This window comes from Chelonoidis abingdonii, chromosome 10 (assembly GCF_003597395.2).
Source record: "Chelonoidis abingdonii isolate Lonesome George chromosome 10, CheloAbing_2.0, whole genome shotgun sequence".
Taxonomy (NCBI): Eukaryota; Metazoa; Chordata; order Testudines; family Testudinidae; genus Chelonoidis; species Chelonoidis abingdonii.
In genome coordinates, this window is record NC_133778.1 from 79,861,643 (window position 1) to 79,871,857 (window position 10,215).

At 58.0% G+C, this 10,215-nt stretch overlaps 1 protein-coding gene across 1 annotated transcript in view; it reads right to left on the reverse strand.

Annotated features, from left to right (window-relative positions):
* LOC116818514 (protein FEV) overlaps positions 1–8,296 on the reverse strand; it is an 11,272-nt gene extending 2,976 nt beyond the window's left edge. The window contains 2 exon segments of the mRNA XM_075069810.1: positions 7,622–7,696; positions 8,245–8,296. Coding sequence (XP_074925911.1) covers positions 7,622–7,696; positions 8,245–8,296 — 127 coding nt within the window.
* Between the last annotated feature and the right edge of the window lie 1,919 nt (positions 8,297–10,215).

Sequence of the window (10,215 nt, forward strand, 5' to 3'; positions counted from 1 at the left end):
GCGTGTGCCCATGAGTGTGTAACGTGCCCATGTGGTGCTGTGTGTGTAACATACCTGTGTGTGCCTGAGTGTGTACCATACCTGTGTGGTGCTGTGTGTGTAACATACCTGCGTGTGCCCATGAGTGTGTAACGTGCCCATGTGGTGCTGTGTGTGTAACATACCTGTGTGTGCCTGAGTGTGTACCATACCTGTGTGGTGCTGTGTGTGTAACATACCTGCGTGTGCCCGTGAGTGTGTAACATGCCCATGTGGTGCTGTGTGTGTAACATACCTGAGTGTGTAACATACCTGTGCAGTGCCATGTGTGTAACATACCTGCGTGTGCCCGTGAGTGCGTAACATGCCCATGTGCAGGCCGGAGAGTTAGCAGTGGCTCTGTCCCGGGCCCAGGCCCAGCTCCCTGCTGCAGGCCTTGCCACCTGATGTAAACCTGAGGGGAACCAGGCCCAGCCCTGCAGGACAGCAGCTGTCACTATGGAGTGAGTGCAGGGCGGGCTCACTCTCCAACATCCCCTCCCCTCCCCCAGGGCTTCCTCTCTGCGCTGAGTCTGCAACCCTCTGGAACCTTCAGCGAGCCACCACTTGGAAAACTCTAGCCTAGCCTGTGGAACTCCCTGCCACATGACAGAAGAGACACCAGGCTTCAAAGTGAATCCCAATCGCCTCCGTGTGCCTTAGCTTCCCCTCAGTCAGCTCTTCACAAAGAGACAGCCAGTGTACCCCCCAACGGCCCCAGAAACCAAACCACCTGTGAGCTAATCATCTCTTTTCTCCTGCAGGCAGGGGAGGAAGAGAGAGAGACAGTGATTGTTATTTCTACCCGAAACACTCAGGAGGGGTCAGGCACTGCCAGACAGTGACAGACAGAGGCTAAACTCCAATGGAATTCAGTGGGGATCTTGTCTGAGTCTGGACTGAGCAAAAGTGATAAAGGGTCTGAGTACTCTGTGTGTGTGTGTGAGAGAGAGAGAGAGATGGGTGTGTGTGCGTGTGATAGGGGTGTGTGTGCGTGTGCATGTGATATGCATTGGTATGTGATGGTTGTGTGCATGTGATGTGTGTGTGATGGATGTGTGTGTGTGCAGATGTGTGCATGTACATATGATGTGTGTGTGTGCATGTGATGTGTGTGTGTGACGGATGTGTGTGTGACATAGGGAGTGCATGTGATGAGTGTATGTGATGGATGTGTGTGTGATATGGCTGTGAGTGTGTGCATGTGTGATGGATGTGTGTGTGCAGATGTGTGCATGTTCACGTGATGTGTGTGTACATGTGATGTGTGTGTGTGTGTGATGGATGTGTGTGTGACATAGGGGGTGCATGTGATGAGTGTATGTGATGGATGTGTGTGTGATATGGCTGTGAGTGTGTGCATGTGTGATGGATGTGTGTGTGTGCATGTGATGTGTGTGTGTGTGATGGATGTGTGTGTGCAGATGTGTGCATGTACATGTGATGTGTGTGTACATGTGATGTGTGTGATGGATGTGTGTGTGCAGATGTGTGTGTGTGCATGTGATGTGTGTGTGTGCATGTGATGTGTGTGTGTGTGACATAGGGGGTGCATGTGATGGATGTGTGTGTGACATGGGTGTGAGTGTGTGCATGTGTGATGGATGTGTGTGTGCATGTGATGTGTGTGTGATCGATGTGTGTGTGATGGGGTGTGTGTGTGTGCATGTGTGATGTGTGTATGTGTGCATGTGATGTGCGTATGTGATGGATGTGTGTGTGACTGGTGTGTGTGTGTGTGCACATGTGTGATGGATGTGCATGTGTGTGCATGTGATGTGTATGTGTGATGGATGTGTGTGTTACATGGTGTGTGTGCGTGAGGAGTGTGTGTGAGACATGGGGGGTGTGTGCATGTGATGTGTGTGTGTACATGTGATGTGTTTGTGATGAATGTGTGTGTGACATGGGGGTGTGCATGTGGGGGGGTGCACGTGATGTGTGTGTGTGTACATGTGATGTGTTTGTGATGAATGTGTGTGTGACATGGGGGTGTGCATGTGGGGGGGTGCACGTGATGTGTGTGTGTGTACATGTGATGTGTGTGTGACTGATGTGTATGTGTGACATGGGTGTGTGTGTGTGATGTGAGGGGGGGTGCATGTCATGTCTAGGGCACCCAGCTGGGTGGCCAGCCAGTGCACACGCGTCTCGGTGTGGGAGCTGGGTTTGAAAGCATCTCCTCCGGGAACTGCCAATGACTCCGCATCTTGGGATCCGGTTGTGCCAGTCTCCCATTACCAGCAGCCGGGGAGCATTGGGTTCGACTGGAGAGGCCCTGGCTGCCTGGAGAGCTTTGCACTCAGCCCCTGGGGCAGGCGCTCTGATAGTCAACCCTCCATGGCCAGCAAGGAGAGCCAGCTGAGGGGTGAGTTGACCCAGTTCCCAAAAGAACCAGCCAGCCCGCAAGACAGATACCTGTTTCCTATCCCGCCACCAGCCTGCCTGCCCTCTAGCCACAAAGCTTAGCCCCACAGCAAAGCACTGGCTCACGCAGACCCAAAGCAAACAGCTGGGCACAGGCGCTCGCTTGCCTTCAGCTGCCACAAGCCTAGGCACTGCTGAGGAAGGACTCCCCTTCCCAAGGCGGGCAGTAGCCGGGAAAGGAGTGGGAGTTGGGGGGAAGGTGGCAGAAAGGCCAGTGCAGTTCAGCCTCCCAGCCCTATGGACACCCCTCCCACCACAGCCCCACACACTGCCCCCTTGGAGATTGTTCACCACTGCACACAGAACCCTGCACTCCCCAGCATGGACGGGTCTGTCCATCCAATTTACTGAAGCTGGTGGGACAATACGCAGCCGTCCCACCAGCAGAGATCCCTGGTTCCCCAGTGAACTTGGCCAGTTCCTGGTGCATTTAACATGTGCTCAGTCAATATCTCACAGTGCACAAGCCTTCCCAAAGTCAGTGTGTGTTCCAGGTGTGCAGTTACCTCTGCCAGCTAAACTTGCTATTTCAGCAAAGTCTGAAATCGGGTTTGTTTAACAAGCCCTATGCTGGCCTCATTCATTATATTCCTGTCCTGTATTTTTTTATCAGCTGAATCCCGTGGCAGTTTTTCCATTGTTCTGCCCAGTACTGATGTCAGCCTATGGTTACCTGGGTCATTCCACTTGCCCTGTTCAAATATTGGTACATCATCAGCACTTTCTCTGTCTTCTGGTATTTCCCTTGTATTCCAAAATTTATTAAAAATTCAGATGAGCAGGCCAGAAATCTCCTTAGCCAACTCTTTAAAGACTCTTGGCTGCAAGCTATCTGGTCCTGCTGATTTAAAACTATTTAGCCCTAGTAGATGTTGTTTAACATCCTCCTGAGTTACTAATGGACTGGAAAATACTTCATCTTCCTCATGTGACACAAGTACATCAGCCTGCTTCTTTCCAAATATAGAACATAAATATTTATTGAACACTTCTACCTTTTCTGCATCATTAACAATTTCACTGTCTCTATCTAGCAACGACCCTGTACCATTACTAGTCTTTCTTTTGTTTATAATATACTCTAAAAACTCCTTCTTAATTTCCTGCCAGCCATGGATTTTTCCCTGATGTCTTCGGCTTCCTTTATCAATTTTCTACACTCCACTACTTCTAATTCATATCGATTGCAATCTATTTCCTCTTTTCCCCATTTGTTAGTATGGCTTTTTTTCATTTCCAGATGCTGCCTTCGCCTCACCACTGAACCAGAATGGGCTTTAAATCAAAGTTGTCTCTCACAATTGTGGAACCGTGGCTTTTTGGGCCACTGAATAAACTCTCCTTAAAGAGCTCCCAATTTTTGCCTATGTTCTTCTCTCTAAAATTTTCCTCCCAGTCAATTTCACTGATTTTTTTCCTCAGCTTTCGGAATCAGCCCTTTTGAAGCAGCAGGAATATCTGTGACAGGTTGGGATTGTCCTCTGTTTCCTCTCATTGGTTTCCTAAGAGTCAGGATACCACTAATAATAGCATAGCTGATGTTTTCCCTTTCTCAATTTCATCCCATAACTCCCAGTTCAACCCCCAGTGCCCTAAATAAACCCCTGCCTTCCTCAGGGTTTGCACTCTTCTACTCTTTGCAGTGACCCCTCAGCCACGTCCTATCCAAGCCAGGGCCAGGTCCTCTGATGCTGTTCGGAGCTTGACAGTATCTTCCTGGTAACGTGCTGCCCAGAACAGGATGTGGTGCTACCTGCCCACCGGTGTTAGCAGCACCTGCGGCCTTGGGCAGAGCAAACCATGCCAGCCCATGCTTTCAAACAGAGCATTGGTGACACTTGCTCTGGGTGTTCAGACTGTTGGATGGCCCAGGGGCCCTGTCTCTGCCCCCAGTGCTGCTGTCTGGGGTTAGCATTGGGGGCCGATGTATAGGAATTTAACCCCTGCTATGCCCCAGGCCCAGGATGCAGTGGTTCTGCGCATGCAGCCCGCACTCCGCAGGGAATGGCTGAGACTAGGGTGTGCCGCTCTGGAACGCTGGCTCCTCAGCTCAGAACATTGAGAAGAGGGGGTGACATGGGACAGGGATGGCCAGAGAGATCAGACCTGGGTCCGTCTAGCCCAGTGTCTTGTCACCCGTAGGATACCCTGGTTATTTTCTGTAATATTGGCTGTAACAGCTCCGGAGGGTCTTGTTCCCTTACAAATCATCCGTGCAAACAACCCTTTAAAAACAACCTGCTGAGCCTCCAGCTGCACGGATATCTCGCGGCAGCGAGTTCCGCTGGCTAAGTGTCCGTTGTGTGAACAGCTTCTCTGGGCTCTGTTCTGAATTTGCCCCTTTCATTGACTAGCCCGTTGCCCTGGTGTCATGAGTCAGGGTTGAAAGAACTTCCTGGCCTAACCCAGTCGTGGGTCTGTATGTGCCTGTCATGGCCCAGTCCACAAGGAAGCCAACCCCGGGGCGTTCCCTCTCGCTCCCCAGCAGATCGGTTCAATCCGGCTGCCCGCGCATCCCTGGAAGCATCGCTTTCCTCCCAGGTATCAGCGGCTGAGCCGGGCAGACTGCAAGGTCCCCCCTCCGCGTCCGTAGCTTCCCCGCCTGCAGCTCCTGCCAGCAGCCACCGCCTCCCTGCCCTGCCCCTCTGCCCCGACTGCTCTCGAGCCTCTGCAGCTGTCTGCGGGGCTGGGTTTGCATGAACGCGGCTCTAGCTCTGCTCGCCCGGTACTGCAGGTCCTGGCCGAGGGAATGCGGGGGGCGGGAGTACAGGGTTCTCGGGGAGCCGCACCCCAAAGCGCCCAGCGGGGAGGCTGCGGTTCCGGGCTGCGTTCTGACGAGCGCCCCTAGCCCAGGCCGCTCCCGTTCATGCCAACCCCAGGCAGTCACGGGGAAAGCGAGGCACGGGGAGGAGGGGCGGGGGCGAAAGACAGACGGTCCCACCCTGGCCACTGCAGCTCCCTGGAAAGGGCGGCCCTGAGCTCTTCCCCCGGATCATTGTACAGAGGCCGGGAGACCTTTCACCCCTCGCCGGGGGCTGGAGGCTGGCAAGTGCCTGGCCCGTGGGTTACTCACAGGCAGCGCTGAATTCATACTTCTCCGCGGGTGCCTGGCCTCCCCTAGCCCGAGGAGGGAGAATGGGGTAACAGGAAACCTGGCCGGGCCCGTAGCCCTAGCGGGGGGAGGGGGGTAACAGGGAACCTGGCCGGCAGAAAGGGCTAGTGAGGGTCCGGCCGGCGCCTTCCTAGGGCGTTTTCAGGGCTCGGTAACTAGATGGTGTGTCCTCGGTGCCCGACACACTCACATTAGGTGCCTGCTCTGTCTTTGTCTGACCAACCCCCAAAGTCCTGGGCAAATCCCCCCCGCCCCCGCACTCGAAAGCCTGCTGCCCCCGGCATCCAGCCTGCAGCCCCCCCCACCCCTGCTGCCCCCGGCATCCAGCCTGAAGCCGCCCCTGTCCTCGCCCCTGCTGCCCCCGGCATCCTGCCTGCAGCCGCCCCGCCCAGCATTGTCTGTCCGGGCGCTGCAGCCTCTGTTCTCAAACCCCGCCCCACTGCCACACCCCGGCCGGTCCGTACACTCTGATAGCGCCCGCTTCTATCGCGTGCCACAAATCGCCGTTCGGACACTGGGGCTACCTGGAACAAACCCAAATAACCGGGTATTAACCGGGACAGACTAGCCTGGCGTATGTCAGCCGCCCGCCGGCTCCTCGGGGGGATTGTTATTCGGGGGTTGTCGGGTTTGGGGTGTTCTGGCCACAGCCCGTTTATATCGATCGTTGCTGGTAGCGGTGTATTGGCAATAGACAGTAGGTCCAAGAAATGCGGTTAAACCGTTTTGTGAACATCGCAGCGGCGCGGAGTCCGTGAGTCTCGCACACACACGGATTGATTCGCGCCGGGTAGCGCGGAGGCCAGGAGAGCGACCGAGGCAGTTTTTTGAGCTCTTGCGCCTTCTTACTCCACACACCCCGGTTCCCCTCGAGCTCCGCTTGGCGAATGCGGCGCCAGGACACTCGGATCCGAGGACTCACAAACCAGAATTGAATCCGGGGTGAATCCACAGGCGGGAACTAATCGCGGGCTGGGCGTGAATGGTCAGATCCGGATCAGGTTGATGGCCAGGGCTCCAGGTTACAAGGGGGGGTGTTTTAAGGGGAGCGAGACAGACACTAGTCTGTCCGAGGAGCAGATTGAGAGGTGGGCGTGTTTGGGGAGTTTCTTCGGGCTCGGTTTTGTTTTAAATCTAACTCTCGCCTTGAATATTAGGCGGTGTTTGTTACCCTGGGCAGCGCTGTCCGCCGGATTCCTACGATCGCAGCGCGGCGACCCCTGGGACTCCAGCTAACGGGCAGGTCTCGTGGGAGAGTCCATCGGTTCCGAGTGGCCTCCAGCCCGTCCCCGAATCCCCACATCGAAAGTTGAACCCGCATCGAATTTGCAAACGATCGAATCGAAACTCTCCTCCGAAAACCTCGAGCGCAGGTTTCCGCGCGTGGGTCAGACTCCGCGTGTAGCTCACGGGAGTTCGCGGCCAATTCGGATTCCAGTTCGGCCAGCCGCTTGGTCTCCCCTCCCCCCACCTCAGGCAGCGGGATTTGGGGGTGCAGGGTGGGGCGGGACTTTCCTTTCGTTGTTTCCAATAATCCGGCGGGGTTTGGCAGAAGCTGGAGGCGCCGCATCGGGAGGAAAATGTTGGTTTCGGGCTCCGCTCCCGCCCGGCGTTTCCGGGGGAAAAACGAATTACCAGCACCCCGCCCCCGAAAACAAAGCCCGGGTCTCCCAGCTGGTGGAAACTCGAATCTCTGGGTCCCGGCCCCGAACACTGGGCCCCGATGCCGCGGAGCTAAATTCCGGGGTTTGAAAGCGTCCGTCCCACCCGTGCAATTTCCCCGCGCGTGGGAGAGGGGATCCCCCAGCAGGTCCTCCTGCTTCTTTACTTCCCCTTCCCCCCAAAGGTCTGGGTCGCCCTTGTCTCATTTCCAACCTGGCCCCAGTGCCGGGCGGGGGGCGAATACCCCTATCCTGTCCCCGGCCAGGTTCCTGACCAGCCGCAGGAGCCGAAAGACGCCCCGCGCCCCAGTTGCGAAGCTCAGTGTAGACGCTCCGGGTTGGCGCAGCCGGGCGAGGTGAGCGCTGAGGGGCCCGGCGGGAAGCAGGGACGAGGCGCCCTTACCTTTCTGCACGCCAGGGCTGAGCGAGCCCCACGCCTGGCTCTTCCCCTCCTTGAACAGAGTCTCTCCAACTGGATCTGGGGCGGAGACAGAGACACGTTCGCACGGGGCCAGGTCCCAGCCCGCTCCGGAGTCGCTTTGCCGCTCCCCAGCGCCGGCTGGGCGGCTTTTAAAGCGCTGCCGGGTCCCCAGCCCCCTGCGCGCCGGCGGCCGCTTCCCCCCCGCTGGGGCTATGAAGCCAGGAAACGCGTCCAGGAAAAAGGAAATCCGATTTCCGACAGAGCCCAGGCCGCTTTAAATAGGATACAAACTCCGCCGCCCAGGCTGGGAGCGGCGGCGAAGGGGAGATGGCCGGTGCCTTGCAGGGACTGAAGTGCCGGGGAGCCGGGCTGCCGGCTCAGGGACCAGGGGAGGCGCAAGAGCGGGTGGGGACCGGGGAGCCCATCCCCGTGCCCTCGGGCCGGGTGCCCGGGTGGGGGCGAAGGGGAGAAGGCCGGTGCCTGGCAGGGACTGAAGTGCCGAGGAGCCGGGCTGCCGGCTCGGGGACTGGGGGAGGCGCAGGAGCGGGCGGGGAGCCCATCCCCGTGCCCTCGGGCCGGGTGCCCGCGGGGAGGGGGGGCCGTACCTGGAAGGTACATGTTGAGCAGCAGAGGCTGGGCTCCGGCACCGTGTCTCATGGCAGCTCTGGGAGCGGCCCGCGGGCTGCATGGCTTATTATTCCGGCCCCGCCGATCAGGGCGCCGCTGCTGGGGGATAACTGGCAGCGGGACCGGGACGGCGGGGGGGGGGGCAGTTTCCAGGCAACTTGCGAGGGGCGCGGGGCCCGGCTGCAGCAATTTCCTCTGCAGAGCGCGCGCTGTAATTAAAGCCGCGATCCCGCTCCGGCCCCCGCCCCCCCTATCGGGCCCGCATCAGACTCTCATCAAGTCCCCGCTGCAGGCGGCCGGGCGGGCGGGCGGGTTTCTATGGAGCCGGGCGCGGGCGCCTCCTGCATTTTCCGCCTCCTTAACTCTTCGCAAACAGCCGCCCGCGGGCCAGCTGCGAGCCCGGGAGCTGGGGGGAGGGGGCATGGCCCGGACCCAGGCCCGCCGCCTCCCCCGCTCCCGGGCCCCCCCAGGCGCGCTCAAGCCCCTGCCTCGGAGACACCCTAGCGCCCCCGGGCCTAGGCTGTGCCCGCCCTGTCACACTCACTCCCATCACACTCACCCCGCCCTGTCACACTCACCTCCATCCTGTCACACTCACATCCTCCCTGTCACACTCATCCCATCACACTCACCCCATGTTACACTCACCTCCTCCCTGTCACACTCAGCACAACCTGTCACACTCATCCCATCACACTCATCCCCTCCCTGTCACACTCAGCCCTGCCCTGTCACACTGATCACAGCTCTGTCACACTCACCTCCACATCACACTCAAACCTGCCAGTCACACTCATCATAGCCCTGTCACACTCACCCCGTCGCACTCACCCCTGCCCAGTCACACTGACCTCAGCCCTGTCACACTCACCCCATCACACTCACCCCCATCCTGTCACACTCACCCCATCACACTCACCGCAGACCTGTCACACTCACCCCTGCCCTGTCACACTCACCTCCTTCCTGTCACATCCACCCCACCTGTCACACTCACCTCCCAATCGCATTCACCCCTGTCTGTCACATCCACAGCTTCCCTGTCACACTCTCCCCTCCTACCCTGTGACACTGATCCCTGCCCTGTCACACTCCCACAGCCATTACACTCTGTGACGGAGCAGGGAGCGGGGAGGATTTGACCTGGGAAGGTTGCAGGGGAGTTACATTGGGGCTGAGAAGGAAGCTCCCTGAGCTGTAACCTGAGCCAGGAGGGGGGGTGGGAGGAGTGACACCTTCTGCCTGGGGGACTGAACAAAGGAGAGGAGGAGCAGAGGGGAGGGGGGAGAAAGCGACTGGAGGAATTTTTAGGTTCAGTTTGGGGCTGGGGGGTGCAACGCAGGGAACCCCAGGCTGGGGTCTAAGCTCCCTGTACCCCCAGAAGGACTTGATTGAGGGGTTCTGGTTGTACCTACACGCTCCGCTTGGGACTGTGTTCCTGTCGGCTAATAAACCTTCTGTGTTACTGACTGGCTGAGAGTCCCAGTGAATCCCAGGAAGAGGGGTGCAGGGCCCTGACTCCCCGAGACTCCGTAACACACTCACCTCACCCTCTCCCCTACCTTGTCACACTCACTCCTGCCCTGTCACACTCACCCCCACCTGTCACACCCACATCCTTCCTGTCAGACTCAACCCACCCTGTCACACTCACATCCTCTGTCACTCTCACCCCCTCCTGCCCTTTCACACTCACTCCTGCCCTGTCACACTCACTCCACCCCCGTTATACTAATCTCAGCCTCTTCCCTACCTTGTCAGACTCACCCCTGCCATGTCACACTCACCCCGCCCTGTCAAACTCGCCCCCTCTGTCACTCACCCCTCCCACCATGTCACACTCATCTCCTCCCCATTGCTATCTCCTCTCATCATCACACTCATCCCTTCTCAGTCCTGCCCCCCAACATCACACTCCCCACCCCTCCCATTCCTCCTCGGGGTCATGG